The sequence below is a fragment of the Hemiscyllium ocellatum genome, unplaced genomic scaffold (genome assembly GCF_020745735.1).
Source record: "Hemiscyllium ocellatum isolate sHemOce1 unplaced genomic scaffold, sHemOce1.pat.X.cur. scaffold_2546_pat_ctg1, whole genome shotgun sequence".
Taxonomy (NCBI): domain Eukaryota; kingdom Metazoa; phylum Chordata; class Chondrichthyes; order Orectolobiformes; family Hemiscylliidae; genus Hemiscyllium; species Hemiscyllium ocellatum.
This window is the reverse complement of record NW_026868127.1, coordinates 46,383-69,304: the sequence shown is the minus strand read 5'-3', so window position 1 is coordinate 69,304 and position 22,922 is coordinate 46,383. Positions and strand designations below refer to the sequence as shown.

The following is a 22,922-nucleotide window of genomic DNA, read 5'->3' as shown; positions in this document are numbered from 1 at the left end:
GGAGATCTACGAATACCCCAGACTATCTTGAGAATAATAAATGGCAAGATGTAGAGAGTGTGAGCAAAAGAGTATTTTTGTGAGGTGAATGTAGCTTTTGCGTTTGAACACAAAATTATTTTTTCTCAATTAAGCAAGAAAGATATGGGTTAATAGTGCTCCACAGCACCTCTGATTGATGATGTTTTTAACATGCTCTGTTATGCATATGATCTCGATCCTGATGACAGCTTTGAATTCAATTTACCATTTTGCCCCTTCCCTAAAAATCCAAAGCCCCTTTCTCCTCCACTGTTTGTACTCTCCCATTGTTAATTTATCATCATCAACCTCCTCCTCATCCTGTTATTCACTAAATCCCATCTGTCACAACTTTGCCAACTCCGAGAATCTATAGATTCTGTTTCTATTTACATAATATCTAGTGTCTCTTCCAGTCACTCATTTTTTTGAATTCTTTTGTATCATCTGTCTTTCCATTGGTTGGTAATACACTATATGATTATTAATCATCTTCTTAAAACTCTCCAGAATCTTATCTTCCACAGGTCACTCCATAATTTTCAGACCAAGAAAGCCTCAAAGTTTGCACTTTTCAGTCTGAATTTGTGCTGTGTGGAGGTTCCCAAAATTGACCAAAATATTCTAAGATCTTATGCAACTTAATGTGGCTTAAATTGTTTGTGTGCAGTTGGAAGTGTCAGGTTTTTTTTTAAATGGCTGTATCTGTCACTTTAAATGGCCTGTATGTTTGAATACTTTGTGGCCTTTTTCTCTGGTCTGATTAGGATCTTACCATTTCAGGTGTAATTCCATTTCTTATCCACTTAAAGTATTACTTCATCTCACTCTCAACTTCAGTTCCATCTTCCGGAAAATGTTCTTCTGTATCTGTCACTGCAGTACAATTCCATCTCTGTCCCTTCAACCCAAGTTGGAATCATTTAGTTTCCTTCTCTTAAATTCCCAAGTCAAGATTGTGTTTATTACTATAACAATTAAGGGCAATCTGAGCATGGGCTCCTGTGGGCCCCTTCCATTCTCCCCACCTTTCTCATGTGAAATCTTTATTTTACCCGAACCTTGCATTTTCCCAACTACCTCTATCCATTTGACTGTGCTCCCCTTCGTTTGAGGTGTTTTTGAATTTTGCCATTGGTCGTCTCAGAGGCAACTTGAAATAATTTCTGAAAATCCATGAAAACCATGTACACTTTTTTTTCATACTAATCTGCTCTTTTATTAATACATCCTTGTCAAATTATTTGATAGTTCACAACCTGCTGATTAGAAATTCATGCTAATTGCTCCTGATTAGCTACTGTCTCTTGAAGTGCTCGTATTTATCTCCATATTTTTTAACTCTTAATTTACCAACAAATGAAGCAAAACTAACTGAGAAATTCCTGTTTTTCTTATTTTGATCGAGGAGTTAGCTGCCCGACAATCCTCTGGTCAACTTTTAGGAGGTAATGGTTGGAGCCATGATAGTTTGCTTTCTATTTACAGCATGTCGCACAGATGTTATTCATTTTGTTTCAAAGATGTGCCTCATTTTATGTTGTGGTGCCTTTCTCAGTATTAAGCAGGAAATCTTGTCTAATACATCTGCACTTACCCTTGGTAGTTCTGCAATCCTATTAAACTGCTGTGCTTTTCCAGCAACACATTTTCAGCTCTGATCTCCAGCATCTGCAGTCCTCACTTTCTCCTAATCCTATTAAACCCCTTCTTGAATCTCTCTTTTGCCTTCTCTCCTGCAATCAATGATATTCTAAATTTAACATTGATTCAGATCATGGAGCAAACCGTTGCTCTTTTCTATATTTTGAACAGTATTCCTTTTTGTTTTCCATGTAGCGATCTAACGAGCTTTTTTTTTGGCAGGGAGGGCGTATCTAATATAATTTTTTTCTCTTTTATCCTTTTAATTCTTCCAGCTTATATTTAACGTGATGAGAGAAATTCTCACTGAGATGCTTTCTGAAGACCCCAGTGCCAGCCAAGCCCCATGGATGAAGCCAAGCCGAATTCGCTCTGCTTTCTTCAAACGAACGAGGAATTTAAATGAAGTGAAGGTAATATTTCCATGTTATCCTTTTGTCCTACTTGTCAGGAACAATGTTGCAAATGCACTGCTGGTTGGAGCCTCGGATGCTACCTGACCTGCTGTGCTTTTCCAGCACCGCTCTAACCTAGACTCTGGTTTCCACCATCTGCAGTCCTTGTTTTTACCTGGAGCTAAAATATGTAGATTGTGCAAGTGAGTGAGGCACCCAAGGAATAGGAAATTCGACGTTTCGGGCATAAGCCCTTCATCAGGAATGAGGAGAGGGTGGCAGGCAGGTTAAGATAAAAGGTAGGGAGGAGGGACTTGGGGGAGGGGACCTGGGGGGTGCAGTGAGAGAGAGACTCACTGAAATCCTTGTAGAGGGAGGAAGAGAGCTTCTTCAAGGAAGGCATCCTTGCAAGAGGATTCGCAGAAGGTTAAAATCTTCGGGTAAAAAATGAGGTCTGCAGATAACGCATTTTCAACTGTGATCTCCAGCATCTGCAGACCTCATTTTTTACCCGAAGATTTTAACCTTCTGCGAATCCTCTTGCAAGGATGCCTTCCTTGAAGAAGCTCTCTTCCTCCCTCTACAAGGATTTCAGTGAGTCTCTCTCTCTCACTGCACCCCCCAGGTCCCCTCCCCCAAGTCCCTCCTCCGTACCTTTTATCTTAACCTGCCTGCCACCCTCTCCTCATTCCTGATGAAGGGCTTATGCCCGAAACGTCGAATTTCCTATTCCTTGGATGCTGTCTGACCTGCTGTGCTTTAACCAGCAACGCATTTTCAACTGTGATCTCCAGCATCTGCAGACCTCATTTTTTTATCTGTGCAAGTGAGTGACTCAATTTGTAAACCGTGGCCACTATCCTGACTTGGAATTCTGCCACTGCTTCTTGCAAGTCCTTCTCTAATGAGATTGTGGGTCTAGATTAGCACCATCTTGTCAAGATGAGAGTGGTACTGGTGTAGCACAGCAGGTCAGGCAGCATCTAAAGAGCAGGAAAAATCAACGTTTCGGGCAAAAGCCTTTCATCCTCGGATGCTGCCTGACCTGCTGTACAACGCCAGCACCACTCTAATCTTGACTCTGATCTCCAGCAATTGCAGTACCCACTTCCATCTACCATGTTCTCAAGGACAATTAGGAAGGGGCAATAAATGACAGCCCACATTTATGTAAACACCCACATTCCATGAATGAACAAAAAAAAATTACTCAAAGCTCATTGAGCACCAAGGAACTCCATTTTAATTCTAAACTCCTCAATAAACATTTTTTAAATGACTCCTCGGCTGGCCAAAATTTATTGACTGATCCGAGTTGCTTTTGAGAACCTGGTGAGCTATCTTTTGTAACCAATGCAGTCCATGTGTTGTATGTAGACCCACAATGCCCTTATGGAAGGCATTCCAGGGATGTAATACAGCAATCCTGAAGAATCAGTGATATTTTTCTAAATCAGAATGGTGCGTGGCTCGGAGGGGCTTTTGCAAGTGTCAGTCCTGTGTATCTGCTGTTCTTGTCCTTCTAAAGCTAAATGGTCATAGATTTGGGAGGATCTGGCTAAAGATCTTTGAATTTATACGATGCATCTTGTAGATTGTACACACTGCTGCTACTGAGTGGGGGGTGGTGGAGGGCCTGGCTGCTTGCGGATGTGGTGCCAATCAAGTGGGCTCCTTTGTCTTGGATGGTGTCGAGCTTTTAGTGTGTTACTGGAGCTGCACTCATCCAGGCAAGTGAGGCCTATTCCATCAGACTCCTGACTTGTGCTTTGTACTCGGTGGATTTGCTATGGGGAATCAGGAGGTGAGTTATACACAACAGTATTCCAAGCCTCTGACCTGCCCTTGTAGCCCACAATATTTAAATAATCAGTCCAGATGAGTTCTGGTCCATGTTAATCCCCATGATGTTCATAGTGGAGGATTCAGTGATGGTAACACCATTGAATGCCAAGGGCCATTGATTAAATATTCTGAGAGTTATAGCGTTGTATAGCTCAGAAACAGACCCTTTGGTTCAACTTGTCCTTACTGACCAGTTATCTGAGATAAAATCTAGTCCCACTCACTAGCATTTGGCCCATTTTCCTCTAAAAACCTTCCTATTCATATACTCATCCAGATGCCTTATAAATATCTTTTTACAGTCGCCCCTCAGCCTCCGATGCTGCAGGGAAAATAGCCCCAACCAAATCACCCTCTTCCTATAGCAGAAACCCCCCAACCCTGGCAATATCCTTGTAAAGCTTTGCATAACCCTTTGAAGATTCACAAAATCCTTACGAAAGCAGGGAGTCCAGAATTGCACACGGTATTCTAAAAGAGGCCGAATCATGTTCATGTACAGCCTCAAATATGATGTTTCAACTCCTAAACTCAATACTTTGACCAATAAATGCAAGCATAACAAACACCGCCTTCACAATCCTGTCTATCTGTGATTCCACTTTCAAGGAATGATGAACATACATTCCAAGGTCTCTTTATTCAGCAACACTCCCCAGGCCTTTACCATTGAATGTATACGTCTTGCCCTGATTTGCCTTTACAAGATGCAACACTGTCCACTACACCTCCAATTTTGGTGTCATCTGCAAACTTACTAACCATACTATGTTCCATGTTCACATCCAGATCATTGATATGAACGACAAAAAGCAGTGAACCCAACACCGATCCTTGTGGCACACCACTGGTCACAGGCCTCCTACTGGAGATGGTCATTGACTGGCAGTTTTGGTGCAAAACTTACTTGCCTCTTGCCACTCCATCCTGCATATTGTCCAGATCTTGTTGCCTTTGAACATAACCCCTCAGATACTGAGTCTATGAATGGTACTGAATATTGCGCAACCATCCGCACTTCAACGTTTTGGGCAAAATCCCTTCATCAGGAATAGAAGTAGGGTGCCTGCAGAGTGGAGAGATAAATGTGAGGGGGTTGGGGAGAAAGTAGCATAGAGTACAATAGGTGAATGGGGTGGGGGATGGAGGTGATAGGTCAGAGAGGAGGGTGGAGTGGATAGGTGGAAAGGAAGATAAGCAGGTAGGACAGGTCATGAGGATGGTGCTGAGGCTGGAACATTGGAGCTGGGGTGAGGTGGGGGAAGGGGAAATGAGGAAGCTGGTGAAATCCACATTGATGCCATGGGATTGAAGTGTTCAGAGGCGGAAGATGAGGTGTTCTTCCTCTAGATGTTGGGTGTTGAGGGAGCGGCGGTGGAGGAGGCCTAGGACTTGCATGTCCTCGGCAGAGTGGGAGGGGGAGGTGAAATCTTGGGCCACAGGGCAGTGGGGTTGATTGGTGTGCTTGTCCCAGAGATGTTCCCTAAAGCGCTCTGCAAGGAGGTGTCCAGTCTCCCCAATATGGAGGAGACTGCCTCGGGTGCAACGGATACAATAAATGATATTGATGGATGTGCTGATAAAAATTTGATGGGTGTGGAAGGCTCTTTTGGGGCCTTAGATGGAGGTGAGGGAGGAGGTGTGGGCAGAGGTTTTGCAATTCCTGCGGTGGCAGGGGAGGGTGTCAGGAAGGGAGGGTGGGTTGTTGGGGGACGTGGACCTGACCAGGTAGTCATGGAGGAAACGGTCTTTGAGGAAAGCAGGAATGGGTGGGGAGGGAAATATATCCCTGGTGGTGGAGTCCGTTTGGAGGTGGCGGAAATGTCGTCGAATGATGTGGTTTATGCAAAGGTTGGTAGGGTGGAAGGTGAGCACCAGGGTGATTCTGTCCTTGTTACAGTTGGAGGGGTGGGGCTTGAGGGCCGAGGGGTCGGATGTGGACGAGATGCGTTGGAGCGCATCTTTGACCACGTGGGAAGGGAAATTGTGGTCACTAAAGAAGGATGCCATCTGGTGTGGTGGTGTGGTTCTGTGGTGAAACTGGTCCTCCTGGGAGCAAATATGGTGGAGGCGGAGGAATTGGGAATACGGGATGGCATTTTTGCAGGAGGTAGGTTGGGAAGAGGTGGAACCCTCGGTGTCGGTAGATTTGTAAAAAATGTCAGTGTCAAGTGGGTCATCATTAATGGAGATGGAGTGGTCCAGGAAGGGGAGGGAGGTGTCAGAGATGGTCCAGGTGGTCATTAATGGAAATCTGTTTGGAATCTTGTAACCTCCAATGATTCCAGATCAAAGGGATCATTTGAAAGTGATTGATGATTGGCTGTCAGTATCCTCTACAACGGATGTGTCATTGATTGACAGGCGAATAGCCAATTGTGACAATGCCATGCTGAAATGTAGCCAATCAGCTGAATGGAGTGGTCAATCTCCAAAGCACACAGACACAGAGACTGAATCTTCTTCATCTTTATTCCCTTTTCCAGATTGACATTGACAGAAAACAGTCAGCAATTAACAGCCCAGACAGAGGAAGCTGCTCAAATTCACAGCCACAATGGAGCTTGAGGAAAACACTTGTGGAGGTTTTCTCAATAGCACGAGAACCCTGTCCCTTCAAACAGTGACAAAACCTTAAATTGGAACTGGCGACTGAGCAGGAAGGAGATCTGGTTTACTGAAACAGAGACTTCTGAGGTTCACATTGCTTTGTACAGCTCTTTAGCAACTTCAAGAGATTTTACTTGGCATCTCAAGTCAACTCTGTCCCCATCAAACACTCCCAGAACAGGGACAGCATGGGGTTTGACACAGCGTAAAGCTCTGTCTACTCTGTCCCAATGACATGCCATAACCCCTGAACCTCAGAAATGTCTCTGAGCCGGTCCTGAGAAGGAAGAGAGTTGAAATTCAGTGCTGACAATGACCTTTGTCCTGCCAGCTCAGCCCTGTTCTATTTAAAGTTGTGTCTCCTCTGTGGACTGTCTCCGATACTCTACACACATTCTGATCTCCTGATGCTCTTGCTGAGGGGAGAGGGGAGGGTCACGTGGGTGAGGGCACAGGAGAAGCGAGCGTCGGACTCCCAGTCAGACCCAGAGAGGGTCAGCAGGCTGCTGACACTGTAGGTGCTGTCCGAAGCTCGCAGGTAGTTGCTGGTCTGAACCCCGTCTGAAATGACTGCACCGTCCTTCTTCCACTGCACCTCCAGCTCATCGGGATAGAAGTGATTGGCAAGGCACACCAGGGTGGCAGTGCCCTTGGCATTGACCTGCTCCGGGGAGGGGGGCAGCAGGGTCAGCTTGGGCTGAGAGTTGTCACCACCTGAAAGACAAGAGAAACAATTTTAATCCCTGTTATTCGAAGGGATTTTAACTCTCTGAACATTCACTGGCAAGACAATCCATTTGAACATTTGTAGCCAATACCTAACAAACCCCAGTAAAGAACAGGCATTGTTCAAATTGCTTCTTGGGATGTGAGTGTCACTGCTAGGATCAGCATTCATTGCCCATCCCTAATCACCCAGAGGGCAATTTAGAGTCAACCACATCGCTGTGGGTCTGGAGTCACATGGTGAGGATGGCAGTTTCCTTCCCTAAAGGACATCAGGGAATCAGATGTTTTTTTCCTGACAATCAACAATTGTTTCATGGTCATCATTAGACTCTTAATTGCAGATTTTAAAAATTGAATTCACATTCCACCATCTGCTGCGGCAGGATTCTAACCCTGGCCCCCAGAACATTAATCTGGATCTCTGGATGAACAGCTCAGCAATAGTACCATTAAATCATCACCTCCTTTATCTGATTTTTAGTTGCGAGTGAAAGCAAGAAGTTTGTTTCTGAACAGGGTGCTTAGGAAAAGTACAACTGAAAGACTCCCAATTCATCCCAAAAAAGATTAGTTCCTTGAAAGTGGAGTTGCAGGTAGGTAGGGGGGTGACGAAGTCATTTGGCATGCTTTCCTTTATTGGGCAATGCATTGAGTATTGGAGTTGGGAGCTGTTGCACCTGTACAGGACATCAGTTTGGCCCCTTTTGGAATACTGTGTGGAATTCTGGCCTTCCTGCTTTAGGAACATTGTTGGGAACATTAAAATGGTTCAGAAAAGATTTCCAAGGATGTTGCCAAGTTGGAGGGTTTGTGCGATCAGGAGAGGCTGAATAGGCTGAGGCTATTTTCCCTGGATCGCTGGAGGCTGAGGGATGACCATATCGAGGTTTCTAACATCATGAGGGGCATTGATCAAATGAAACAAGAAGATATTTTGCTCAGAGTGAAGGATATGGGCCAAATGCTGACAAATGGGACTAGATTAATTTAGTTTATCTGGTCGGCATAGATGAGTTGGACAGAAGGGTCTGTTTCTGTGCAGTACATCTCTCTGACTCTATGACTCTATGTCTCTGTGGCTGGCATGGATGAGTCAGATCAAAGAGTCTGTTTCTAATTGTGACTCTAATTGTGTTTCAGTCAAGCCCTCAGCACCTCAGGCTCTCCCAAAACATTTACATTTTGTTTGAAAACCAGTCAATTTTGCAATTTCAGGAATGGGCAGACAATTTCTACACAGCAAGATCCCACTGGAAGCAATGAGATCAAAGAGCATTCTTCATGATTTTGGTTCAAGGATAAATATTGTCCTGAACTCAACCCAAAGAGAAAGTAATTTGGTTCAGTTGGATGGAAATTGAGAAAACGGAAGGGAAAGGAGAAGGTAGGATTGTAGTTAGTGATGGGATTGATTGTTACCAGAAAATAAAAGGAAGGGACAGGAGTTTTGAATATCAAAGGGATCATAAAAGTGCAGGGAAATCAATAATAGATCAAACTTAAAGACTTTGTGTCTAAATGCACGAAACATTTCGAGTAAGGGAGAAAAATGATGTCACAAATCCAGGTAAATGTCTTCAAGGCCGAGATTGATAGATTCTTGTTGTCTCGAGGAATTAAGGGCTGCGGGGAGAACGCTGGTAAGTGGAGTTGAAATGCCCATCAGCCATGAGTGAATGGCGGAGTGGACTCGATGGGCCGAATGGCCTTACTTCCACTCCTATGTCTTATGGTCTTATGGTCTTATAAATTGAGTTTCCAAGGAATTTAAACTAGTTAAAGTGGAGGAGGGCTCTGGAGAGATTATTCAAGATTCTAGAAGATGTAAAAGGACAGAGAGTGTGGAAAGGATCAGGTATCGAACGTAAAGCACAGCAGATAAGAGGACAATGATGGGAAGGAGGGCAGTCAATGCAGGACTGAGGGTGTTGTACTTAAATGCACACAATATACACAATGAGCTTGTAGTGCAGATTGAAACTGGCAGGTACGATGTTGTGGGTATCACAGAGACATGGCTGTAAGGGGATCCGGGCTGGGAACTAAATATCCAAGGATACATTTCCATCAAAAGGACAGGGAGATGGGCAGGGGGGAAGAGTTGGCTTGTTAGTAAGAAATGACTTTAAATCAATAGCAAGAAATGATACAGTCAGAAGGTGTAGAATCTGTGTGGGCAGAGTTGAGGAACCCAAGAAATAAAGAATCTGATGTAAGTTATGTTCAGGTCTCCAAGCAGTAACCAGGGTGTGGGGAAGAAAATCAATCAGGAGACAGAAAAGGGTAAAAACAATGACTGCAGATGCTGGAAACCAGATTCTAGATTAGAGTGGTGCTGGATTGGTACAGCAGTTGAGGTAGCATCCGAGGAGCAGGAAAATCAACATTTCAGGTAAAAGCCCTTCATCAGGAATAAAGGCAGACAGCCTGAAGGGTGGAGAGAAAAATGAGAGGAGGGTGGGGCTGCGGACAAAGTAGCATAGAGGACAATAGTTAAGTACAATAGGGGGTGGGAGGGTGGGAGTGGATAGGTGCAAAAGAAGATAGGCAGGTAGGACAAGTTATGGAGACAGTGCTGAGCTGGAAGTTTGGAACTGGAGACAGAAAAGCCAAATACAAAATGTTATGCAGACTTCAATGGATAGGTGGACTGGGTAGAGCATCTCAACAAAAGGATTTCATGGAATGTCTATGAGATGGTTTTTGAAACAGCTTGTGGTTGATCATTTGGAACAGGCAGTTTTGGATTCAGTGATGGGTAATGAGGCAAACTTGGTTAGTGAGCTGAAAATGAAAGTATCCCTCTGGATAAGTGACCATAATACGATAGAATTCCCCCTGCAGTTTGAGAGGGAGAAGCTGCAATCAGATGGAACAAGATTTCAATTGAGTAAAGGGAACGACAAAGACATGAGGAAGGAGCTGGCCAGAGTTGATTGGAAAGGGAGCCGAGCAGGTAAGATGGTGGGGCAGCAAATAGCAGGGCTTCTGGGGGTAATTCAGGAAGCAGAGCAGGAATTCATCCTGAAAAAGAAGGCACAGACTAAGGGGTGGACAAGGCAACCATGGCTGATGAGGGAGGTCAAGAACAGCATAAAAACAAAAGGAAAATGCATACAATGTGGTGGAAAATAGTGGGAAGCCAGAGGATTAGGAAGTCTTTAAAAACTTGTAGAGGATAACTAAAAAAAAACATTCAGGGGACAGAAGGTGAAATGTGGGAGAAAGCGAACCAGTAATATAAAAGAAGATCGCAAGAGTTTCATCAGATATATAAAAAGGAAGAGGGAGGCAGAAATAGACATTGGAAAAAGAATAATAGGAAAATGAAGAAAAAGCCGAGGAATTGAATACATACATGACATCAGTCTGCACAATGGAAAACATCAGCAGTGTCCCAGTACTTCAAGACTGTCAGGGGTCAGAGGTGAGTGTAGTGGCCATCACTAAGGAGGAGGTACTGGGGAAGCTGGAAGGTCTGAGTGTGGATAACTCACCCAGACTGGATGAATTACACCAGTGTGTTCTTAAGGAGATCACCGAGGAGATTGTGGGGACATTGATTCCTGAAAGATCATCACCAATGGAGTCAGGGTGTGGAGGTATTTTCTAAATAAGGAACGCCTTTGGAGATCTAAAGCACAAACCTTATTCAGGTTTCTCTTAAGGTTAACAGGCAGATGCAGTTTGTGCTTGGGAAGGAAAATGAAATGTTTGCATTCATTTCAATAGTGCCAGAATACAAGGGCAGAGATGTACTGCTGAGGCTGTGTAAGGCTCTGGTCAGACTGAATTTGGAATATTGTGAGCAGATTTAGGATCCATATTGTAAGAAACAATGTGCTGGCATTGGAGGGTTTACAAGAATGATCCTGGGGATGAAGGGTTTGTCATATGAGGCATTGTTGAGGACTCTGGGTCTGTACTCAATGGAGTTTAGAAGCATGAGGAGGGACCTTATTGAAATTTACAGAATACTGATAGGCCTGGATAGAGTGGATGTGGAGAAGATGTTTCCAAAAACAGGAGAGACGAGGTAACCAAGGCACAGCCTCAGAATGAAGGGCCGACCCTTTCGAGCTGAAATGAGGAGGAATTTCTTCAGCCAGAGGGTGGTGAATCTGTGGAACTCATTGTTACAGAGGGTAGGGAGGCCAAGTCACTGAGTGTATTAAAGACAGAGATAGATAGGTTCATGTTTGTAAAGGGGATAGAATGTTCCTGTGGAGTAGGCAGGAGAATGGGGGTGAGAAGCATATCTGCCAAGGTCAAATGGCAGAGCAGATTCCATAGGCTGAATGGCTGATTTCTGCGCCTATTACTTAAAGTCTTCTGGAGAATTTCCCCAAAACCCCGGAACACTGAACCCACTGGACTGTGAGCCCTGCTGTAGCTGTTTGTCATCAGAACTCTGCAAAGAGATAATCCAAGAGTGGAAAGAGTGTGCATCCATGTGGGAACTTCAGAATGTTTCCCCGGTCCTGGAATACCATGAGCACAGGAAGTGAGGTCAGTGACAGCAGTTGGAACTCCGGGTTTCGGAGCTTGAGCAGCAGCTGGTGTCAGTGAGGAACGTCCGTGAGGCTGAGAGCTCCGTGGAGAGCACGTTTCTAGATGTGGTCACTCTGCAGCTTCAGAATATGCAGGGAGAGAGGGAATGGGGAAGCAGCAGACAGTCCAAAAGTCCCCTGAGTGCATCCCACTCTCCAACCAGGATTCAGTTCAGAATCCTGATGAGAATGTTGAGAATAGGGGTCTTTAGTTTCTGAATATAGTTTGGGGTAGCAGCAGTGTAATGGGCAGAGAGGGGCCAGAGTTGCGAGAGTGTGTTCAGGTGAATTTTCAGGAGGCATCGGTGGCTTTGTGATGGTTCCGGTGGGGCAGCACGGTGGCTCAGTGGTTAGCACTGCAGCCTCACAGTACCAGGGTCCCAGGTTCAATTCCAGCCTTGGGTGAGTGGAGTTTGCACATTCTCCCTATGTCTGCGTGGGTTTCCTCCGAGTGCTCTGGTTTCCTCCCATGGTCCAAAGATGTGCAGGTCAGGTGAATTGTCCATGCTAAATTGTCCATAGTGTTAGATGATTTACAGAGAGGGAAATAGGTCCGGGTGGGTTACTCTTCGGAGGATCGGTGTGGACTTGTTGGGCCGAAGGACCTGTTTCCACACTGTAGAGAATCTAATCTAATTAGTGGCAGCGAAGAAGGCTGTCTAAGAATACAATGGAATCTTGACCAACTGGGCCAGTGGGCTGAGGAATGGCAGATGGAGTTTAATTCAGATAAATGTGAGTGCTATATTTGGGTAAGACACAAGACGTGGGTGAGATCCCAAACAAATATTTCAGGTCAGTATTTGTTATGGAGAAAGCTAGGGAATTTGTAAAAATAGTGATGACTTGAAAAGAGACCACACACAAATGAGGAGATGCAAAAGATCTTAAAACACATAAAGGTAGATTAACCCTAGGACCTGATCATGTGTATCCCAGAACAGTGTGGGAAACTGGGGAAGAGATTGCTGGGCCCCTTGCTGAGATATGTGTATTACTGACAACCATGGGTAAGGTGCTAGAGAACCAGAGAGGTTGGCTAATTAGATTAGATTAGATTAGATTACTTACAGTGTGGAAACAGGCCCTTTGGCCCAACAAGTCCACACCGACCCCCCAAAGCACACCCTCCCAGACCCATTCCCCTACATTTACCCCTGCACCTAACACTACGGGCAATTTAGCATGGCCAATTCACCTAACCTGCACATTTTTTGACTGTGGGAGGAAACCAGGGCACCCGGAGGAAACCCAAGCAGACTCCGGGAGAATGTGCAAACTCCACACAGTCGGTTGCCTAAGGCGGGAATAATGTTATGCCATTATTTGAGAAAGACTGTAAGGAAAAGCCAGGGAACTATAAACCAGTGAGCCTGATGTCAGTGCTGGGTAAGATGTTGGAGTGGATTCTGTGGGTTAGGATTTACGTTCTTTGGATAATCAATGTGGTTTTATGCATAGAAAATCATGTCTCCTGAATTTGATTGAGGAAGTGACAAAGAAGATTGATGAAGACAGAGCAGTAAACATTGTCTATATGGACTTTAGCAAAGTGTTTGACAAAGTTCCACATGATAGACTGGTTCGCAAGGTTAGACCACATGGGATCCAGTGGGAGTGAGCCATTGGGGTAAAAAAAATTGGATTGAAGATAGGAGACAGAGAGTGTTGGTAAAGGGTTGTTTTTCAGACTGGAAATCTGTGAATAGCTGTGTGCCACAAGCATTGGTGCTGGGTTCACTGCTTTTGTCTTTTAAAGAAATGATTTGGATGTGAATATAGGAGTTACAGTAAGTTTGTAGATGACATCAAAATTGGCGTGATAGTGGATAGTGAAGTAATTCATCTCAGGGTACAGCGGGATCTTGATCAGATGGGGCAATGGGCAGAGGTGTAGCAAATGGAGTTCTGTTTAGTTAAATGCGAGATGTTACATTTTGGAAAGGCAAACCAAGGCAGGAGTTATACAGTTAATGGGAGGGCCCTGTGGAGTGTTGCTGAACAAAGAAACCTAGGGGTGAAGATGCAGGTGGATTATTCCTTGAAAGTGGGGTCACAGGTAGACAGGGTGATGAAGAAGGTGTTGGGTACGCTTGCCTTTATTGGTCACTGCATTGAGTACAGGAGTTGGGACATCATGGTGCAGCTGTACAGGAGATTGGTGAGGCCACTTTGGGAATGATGTGAACAATTCTGATCATTCTGCGATAGGAAGGATGTTGTTAAACTTAAAAAGCTGCAGGAAATATTTACAAGGACATGGCCTGGAATTTGAGGGTTTGAGCTACGGGGAAAGGCTGATGAAACTGTGGCTATTTTTCCTGCAGCATTCAAGGCTGAGGGATGGCCTTATAGATGTGTATAAAACCATGAGGGGCATGGACAGGTTGCATATCCAAGGTCTTTTCCTTTGGAAAGGGAGTCCAAAACAAGAGGGCATAGGTTTAAGGCGAGAGGCAAAAGATTCAAAAGGGATCTGAGCGGTAACTTGTCACACAGAGGGTGGTATGTGTATGGATCGAGTTGCCAGAGAAAGTGTTGGAGGCAGATACAATTACAGCATTTAAAACACATTGGGTTGGGTACACGGATAGGAAGGGTTTTGAGGGATGTAAGCCGAATGCTGGTTAATAGGATGAGGTCATTTAGGATATCTGGTTACCACGGACAAGTTGGACTGAAAGGTCTGTTTCCACGCTGTATGACTCCATGACTATAAGACGCTGGAAAAGCTGAGACTTTTTACTCTGATGCGTAAGAGTCTGAGGAGTGACTTATAAACCTTATAGAGGTTTATAAAATCATGAGGGTCATAGAAAATGTGAATAAATCAGGAAGGAGGTGACGTTTTGTAGAAATGGCAAAAGAAATTCCCAAAGATCATTTCAGGGATGAGGAACATCAGTTATGAAGAGAGATTGGAGAATTTGGGACTGTCTTCTTTGGAGAAGGCTGAGAGGAGATTTGTTCGAGGAATTAAAACCAGGAGGGGCCTGGACACAGTAAATAGGGAGAAAATGTTCCCAACTGAGAAATAATTGAGAGGGAGAGGCCATGGATTGAAAATAATTGGGAAAAGTAACAAAAGTGAGATAGGGAACAACATTTTCAGGTAGTGTTTGGTTAAGGTGTGGAATGCACTGCCTGAGAGTGTGGTGGAGGCAGCTTCAATTGAAACATTCCAAAAGGAATGAGACTATTATTCAAAAAGGAACAATGTGCAGGTGACAGGGAGAAGGCAGCAGAATGACACTCAGTGAATTGCTCATTCGGAGAGCCAGTACAGACAGGATGGACAGAATGGCCTCCTTGTGCACTGTAACAATTCTCTGATTGTGTGATTGAGCAGAGTTAAAGCTGGGGGAGGTGGGAGCTCGGTGTCTCACTGTGCTGCTGCTGCTGCTGCTGCTGCTGCTGAGGTCAGTGAGATCAGAGACTGGGACAGGGAGCCAGAGCTCACATCAAACTCTACCCGTGTCCGTCACACTGAGACTGGCAGGAGGCTACTCACTGATTTCACTCCATGCTGCAGGAATGGGACCACAGGCTGCAAATGGACAGAGCTCCTCCACACGGTGAGTAAAACTTACTGACTTATATCTTGCTTTTAAAGGGGGCAATGGAACTAAAGAAATACAGGTGGATACGCTGTTAGACACAGTGCTCTTCAATCAACCATTTCATTCACTGCAGCTCCCTACTAACACCGTCAACAATTCAGCATTTGTGTTTAGAAAGTGTGTTTCAGTATTGACAGGGTTACTAACATTGGATTGAGGTTTACTTACTCAGTCTGAGCTTGGTTCCTTTACCGAACGTAAGCCACAGTGAGAGCTCCCAGTGCAGAGGCTGTACAAAAAACCTCTGCTCTCTGCTTCCCCCCATCACTCTCAACCTCTCCCAGTCTCTCGTTCACTCTCACCCTCTTTCTGCCCCTCTCTGTCTCTCTCCCTCATTCATGTGTCTTTGTTTCTCTGTCTCTGTCTCTTTCTCTCTGGGTTGTGTGCAGCTGGGCTTGGGAGAGTTGTGAAATTCGATGTTAAATCTTGCAGCTGTTCTTCACACGCGGCCACGAAGTGTAAGAGTGAAACTTGAGGCCTTCAGTGAGCGGTGGACACCACAGGGACTGGAGTGTGTCGTGGACAGTGACAATCCCAGCATGGGGTAATTTGCTCAGTTTCATTTACATCTAACTGTCGGATATGTCAGTTCAGATGGTGGGACTGTATGTGTCCAATATTATTCATTTTATATAACTCTGGGATGTATCAGTGCAGGAGTTGGTGCTGTGTGTGTTGAGGTTTTTGTATGGCTCTGTATCACTGTGAAGGCCAGCTGCTATGCTGCATACAGTAATAGTCAGCGACATCCTCATTCTGAACGTTGCTGATTTTCAGGGTAAAACTGGTCCCTGATCCACTGCCGGTGAATCGATCGGAGACTCCTGTGAATCGATTTGTTGCATAATAGATCAGGAGAGAGGGCTTCTGACCTTCTCGTTGTTGGTACCAATCAAGGGAGCTGCTAATGCTTTGACTGGCCGTACAGGTGAGTGTTGCGGTCTGGCCCCGTCCCACTGACAGCACCGGAGGAGACTGGGTCATGGTGATGTCCCCACTGATACCTGAGGGATCAGAGAGAAACACAGTGAAGTCAGAACTGTCACAGAAAGAGCCTGTCAAATGAGAGATTGTTGGAGACACTGAGCATTCCTCTGGTTTCAGCATTTTCCCTTCAATCACAAGTCAGTGGAATTGGAGTGAAATGGAGAGCAGCTAAAGATTCAAGGTGGAAGGAGAGAGATTTGTACCTGCGACACAGAATGCCAGGGGCCAGATCAGCTGGATGTGTGAAATCATGGTGTGTGCTCCTGTCCCTGTGCCTGGTTCCTAATAAACTCTCCCTTCACTGGGCTCTGCTTTATAAAGCTGCAGCCTGTGAGAGTCTGACTGGGTGTTCCTCAGTATGTAAATGGCATCAGGCAGGGAGGGCCATGTCAGTCCCTCACACTTCCTCTTCTCTCTCTCTCTCTCTCTCTCTCTCTCTCTCAGAGAATCATTGATGTGAACAGCACTGAATGAGGCCATTTGGCCCATTGTATCTGTGCTGTTAAAGAAAGATCTGATGACACTAATCTCATCCTCCAGCTCTTGGTCCATTATCCTGGAGTCTGCAGCAACACAAGGGAATATCTAATCACTGCTCCACTGTCACGAGAGTTTGTGACTCAACCAGCCTTTCAGGCAGTGAGTTCCAGACTCCCACCACCCTCTGGTTGAAAACATTTCTCCTCAATTCTCCTCTCTCTCTCGAACTCGACTGGGCTTGGACTCACTCGAATTCAGATGGATGTATAAAATTCTAACAGGGCTGGGCAGGGACGAGGTTTCCCCTGGTTGGGAAGTCTGGAACCAGGGGACACAGTCTCAGGGGGATACAGGGTAGTCCATTTTTGGACTGAGATGAGGAAACATTTCTTCACTCAGAGGGTGGTCAACCTGTGGAATTCTCTTCACTGAAGGCTGTGGAGGATAAGGAACTGAATATATTCAAGAAAAAGAGAGAGATAATTGTTTGCATTTTAACAGCATGAAGGGAATAGGGAGAAAGCACGAATATGGCTTTGAGATAGAGGATCAGCCATGATCATACTGAATGACAGAACAGGCTCAAAGGGCTGAATGGCCAACTCCTGCAGCAGTTTCTATGTGTCCATGTCTGTGTTACCTACAATCTCTGTCCCAGGTTACTGAGTCCTTGTCTCATGCAAAAAGTGTCTTCCTACCCACCCTATCACTGCTCCGAATATTCTTATCCCTCTCTATCAGGTCCCATCTCAGCCGTCACTGCTCCAAGGAAAACAACCCCAACCTTTCCAATCTTTTCTCAAAGCTCAGATTCAGTCAGCATCCTGGGAAATCTCCCCTGTACCCTCTCAGGTACAATCACATCCTTCCGAGAATGTGGTGACCAGGACATGTCCCTCTCTCTCTGTCTCACATCTGCCACATCTTTCTCTCCACCACTCTCTCCCCCACTGTTAATCGCTCATGTTTTCTCTCTCTCTTTCTCACACTCTTGTCTCATAGTCACTCCCTCCAACTCACTGATGATTGCTCACTCCATTTCATAATCTCTGTTTCTCCATCTCTCTGTCTCTGTCACTCGCTCCCTCTCTCACTTCAATTAAAAGCCTCCAACTGTTATCTTTCCCTCTATATTCCTCCCTCTGTCTCTCTCCCTCCCTCTCTACATCCCAATCTACAGTCGCTCTCCCTCCCTCTCTATCATTCTGTACCTACCCATACTCATCTCTCTCTCTCTCTCTCTCTCTCACACACACACTCCACCCTACCCTCTCTGTCAATTCTCTTCATGCTTAGTCTCACACCCATCCTATCTCTCACTCTCTCTCTCTCTCACCTTATCTCTTTGTCTCTCTCCATCCCTATCAGTCACACTGTCTCACATCTTGTTTCTCTCTCTTTATCCCTCAACTTCACCATTACGACCTCCCTTTACCTCTCTTTTGGTTTCATCACATATCTCACACTGTCTCAGATGTTCCTCCCTCCCTCTCTCTCTCTCACTCAAACACAAACCCAGACACACTCATTCTATCTCTCTCTCTGTCTCGCTTCTCTCTCTTTCTGACAGTGTCCTGGGTGGTGACAGTTAAATGCAGGATAAATCTCCCTCTGCTCTGCCCCACAAATGGATGTTACCCCTTGACCCCTGTCTTCTCCTGGAATAAAGCCCCATTTCCCACAATGACCAGGGTTTGGTCTGTCTCGGGAAGATGGACGATTCTTGTGAAATGAAGGGCAGTTCTGTGCTGTTCTGTTCTGTTGGCCTGTTCTCACTGGGGACTGGTTTGGACACAAACCTCATTCCATGAAGGCCCAGCAGAGAGAGGAGATCCTCAGGCCATCAGTGTGAGCTGGAGGGACAGGACAGACTCTGACCTACTGACCCATCCTGTCCATTCACAACATGTTCCAATCCCTTCCCCTCTCCTTCCCCTTCCACAGTCAGTCTTTTCTGAAATGGAGTGGTCCCTTCCCTGTCTCACACCAAGGAGGAGATGGACAGATATTTAATGGGTAATGGGTTAAAGGATGATGGAGAGTGGGCAGGAATGTGGAGTTGAGTCTGAGATGGGATCAGCCATGATTGTATTAAATGGTGGAGTGGGCTCTAGGGGCTGAATTGCCTGCTCCTGCTCCTAGTTCTTATGTTCCTCACCCCCTCCCCCATTCCTCTTACTGCAACTTTGTGAACCATCTCGGACCGTTTTGAACATTGAAGGTGCTATGTGACTTCAAGATTTGTGTGGATTTAATGTGGGGACAAAATTGTGCAGGGGGCTGTGATAGCTCCTGCAGTTGGATATCCTACTGGCAACCTCCAGCCTTCCACATTAACAATGGGGAAGTGGGAGAGGACAGAATGTACTGCAGGGTCCATGGAACTGTACCCCAGCAATGTGGTTGACCCTTAACTGCCCTCTGAAATGGCCGAGCAAAGCTCTCAGTTGTATCAATTATGACAATATTTCAACAAAGAAATGAGACCGGACGGACCACAGGCATCGATCTAGACACAGAAAAGACAATGACAGAAACAGTCCTGTCTACCCTGCTCCATCCTCCTTACTGACATCTGGGAGCTAGGGCCAAATTCAGGAGAGCTGTCTTACAGACTAGTCAAGCAACAGCCTGACACAGTCATATTCACAGAATCATACAGACAATGCCCCAGACACTACCATCACTGTCCCTGCATGTGTCCTGTCCCACCAGAAAGGCAGACCCAGTAGAGCTGATGACACAGTGGTCTACAGCCAGGAGGGAGTTACCCTGGGAAGTCTCAAAGTTGGCTCTGGACCCCGTGAAGACTCATGAAACTAAGTTAAACATGGGCGAGGAAACCTCCTGGTGATTACAAGATATCTTGCTCCCTCGGCTGATGAATCAGTCTCTCCTGGATGTTGAACAACATTTGGAGGAAGCACTGAGGGTGATGACAGCAGAGAGTGTACTCTGGGTGGGGGGGTTTCAATATCCACCACCGAGAGTGGCTCGGCAGCAGCATTACTGATCGAGCTGGTTGGTTCCTCATGGACGTAGCTGAGGACTGGCTCTGCAGCTGGTGGTGAAGGAACCAAAAATTTGGAAAAAGATGCTTGACCCCACCCTCACCAATCTTGTGGCTGTAGGTACATCTATCCTTGACAGTATTGGTAAGAGTGACCATCACACAGTCCTTGTAGAAACAAAGTTTGACCTTCACATTGAGAATCCCTCCATTGTGTTGTGTGGTACTATCACCGTACTGAATAGGACAGACTTTGGACAGATATTGCAACTAAAGTCAAGCTCATAAATGGGGATGATTGCCAAAGATTTCACAATGTTCAGCACCATTCTCAACTCCACAGATACTGAAGCAGTCCATGTTCAAATACAACAATATCTGGACAATATCCAGGTTTCATCTCAGGAGCAGTCTTTCCTATCGGTGTCATGCAAATGCCAGCCAATGACCATCAGCAATAAGAGACAATCTAACCATCGTCCCTTGACAGTCAATGCTATTACCATCACTGAATCCCCACTATCAACATTCTTGAGATGCCATTGACCAGAAATACAACTGGACTCACCACAGAAGCATAGTGGTTACAAGAGCAGGTTAGAGGCTAGAAATACTGTATCGAGTAACTCACCTCCTGATTCCCCCAAAGCCTGTCAACCAAGTCAGGAGTGTGAGCAAATACTCCCCACTTGCCTGGACAGGTGCAGCTCCAACAACATTCATAGACTGATAGTGTCACAGAGTCATATGGCAGAGAAACAAACCCTTAAGCCAAACTATTCCATGCTGACCAGGGTTTCTGAAGTGAACGAGTCTCATTTGCCTGCATTTGGCCCGTATCCCTCTAATCTATTCCTGTCTATGTCTTTCTCATCCAATCGAAAAGCTTGATACCATCCAGAGCCAAGCAACCTGCTTGATTGGCATCATATTCTCAAAGCATCCACTCTCACCATTCCCGATGCTCAGTAGCAGAAGTGTGTATTATCGGTAAAATGCACTGCAGAAACTCACCAAAGGTCCTCAGATAGCACCTTCCAAACCCATGGACAAACATAGAAATCGCAGGAAAAGCTCAGTAGGACTGCCAGCATCTGGGGAGAGAAATCAGAGTTAATGTTTCGTGCTTGACCTGTGCATCTCTCTTCACAGATGATGCCAGACCTGCCGAGCTTTTCCAGCAATTTTGATCTTTATCTCGGATTCACAGCATCCGCATTTCTTTTGGTTTCCTTCCAAACCCACATCCACTTCTATTTCGGAGACCAGGAGCGGCAGACACATGGGAACACTATGAGCTGCAATTTCCCCTCGGAAAAGCTTAGCATCCTGACTTGGAAATATGTTGTTGATCCCTCAGCCTTGCTGGGTTAAAATACTAGCATTCCCTCCTGAAGAGCATTGTGAGTCAACTTACAGCTTGTGGACTACAGTGATTCAAGAAGGCAGCTTCCCACTGCCTTCTCCAGGGTAACTAGGGACAGGGTAGAAAATGCTGGGACAGCTGGTGAAGCCCACTTCCCACGAGTGAATATGCAAAACCGAATGAAGTGTTCCTCAGGAGGGGAGAGGGAATGTTCAGGATCCTGAGCTCCATTTCCCAGCCCAGGCAGTTTGTCTCCCAATGAATGAATGAGATACCAATTTGGAACCCAGATTAAGGGCAGTCTTGCGCTGTCTACCCAGGTCTACAAGAGACAATTAAGATCGAGCTGAAAAGGAAAGATTTGCTAGATTATGGGGAGAGAGAGGAGTAGTAGGACTGCTTGGGTCACTCACAGACACAATGGGCTGAATGGCCTCCTCTTGTGCTGTCAGATTCCAGGGAGTGCAGATGGTTCACAGTTTTCTCCCGTCTCAGTAACAAAGGTCCAGCTGCTCTGAGCTCCTTCTTTCACTTCCTCTCTTGGTGAAGTTTCAACCTTGCGATCTGACAGTCTTTGCAGTTATTTTTTGCACTGGGGCTTTCTGCTGTGGTCAGAATCTCTAATAATAAGTGTCCAATCAGTGACAATCACAGCAGCTAAGAGCAGTCAGGACTGAGAAGCCAGGCTCACTGGGAAACACATTGAAAAGATCAAAGCCATCCCCTTCAGCTCCCAGACTCTTTACTACCTTAGATTCATCTTTGAGGCTGATCTGATCTCCACATCCTCCACATCACAAAGATCAGACACTGCAAATCTCAGCTATGTGATGGGGACTCCAAACATGACCATTCCAATGTTATCCTGGCCCACATCACAGCCACCACCTTCGGTAAACATCAACTCATCCCAAACTCTGCTGCCAGTATCCGAACTCCCACCAAGTCCCATTCCCCCATTCCCTCCCCTTGTGCTCACTGACCAACATTGGCTCCTAGTCCAGCAACATCTTGATTTGCAAGTTCTCATCCTTGTTCTCAAACCTCTCGCCTCCTTCCACCCTCCCCATCTCACCCTCCAAACCACCTCACTCAGAGTGATCAACAATCTTGGAAATATGGTTCTCTATTTCTTCATCCAAGTCATTGAGAAATATTGTGTGAAGCTGAGGTCCCAGCACAGATCCCTGGGGACACCACTATTCACATCTTGCTCATTGGAGGACGTGCACATTATCCCTCCTCTCTGTCTCCTAGCTCTGGACCCAAGATAAATGCATTTCTCAAATTCCATCTGATTCCATGTCTCTTTTTAAATGTCTTGTGGAATTCCCTATGGACAATAGCCATCAACATTCCCTTCTATCCCACATTAGTGAGCTCCTAACAAAGTGTAATCAGGTTAGTTAAAGATGTTTGAACCTTTGTAAATCCATGCTGACTCTCTCGGAACAGTTCATGTTAGTTAATCATTTGTTAGTCATCCTGTCTCTAAAAACAGATTCAATCAATTCCTGACAACAGACATTCAATGGAGATGTTCATTGTGAATGAGGTTAATATACAGCCAGCACTGACACGAGGGGCTGAACAGCCTCCTCCTGTGCTGGAGCCTTCTCTGTCTCCTTGACAGAAATATTTTACAGATTAAAAAATAAAGACCAA

At 45.4% G+C, this 22,922-nt stretch overlaps 1 protein-coding gene across 1 annotated transcript; it reads right to left on the bottom strand.

The window, feature by feature from the left end:
* Nucleotides 1-6,431: 6,431 nt before the first annotated feature.
* Nucleotides 6,432-16,672, bottom strand: LOC132812044 (immunoglobulin kappa light chain-like). Its single transcript, XM_060822882.1, has 5 exons — nt 16,605-16,672; nt 16,118-16,418; nt 15,860-15,920; nt 15,583-15,643; nt 6,432-7,229 (listed from the first exon to the last, which is right to left on the bottom strand). Exons 1-5 carry the CDS (start codon nt 16,651-16,653, stop codon nt 6,901-6,903), a joined length of 801 nt encoding a protein of 266 aa, XP_060678865.1. The 5' UTR covers nt 16,654-16,672; the 3' UTR covers nt 6,432-6,900.
* Between the last annotated feature and the right edge of the window lie 6,250 nt (nt 16,673-22,922).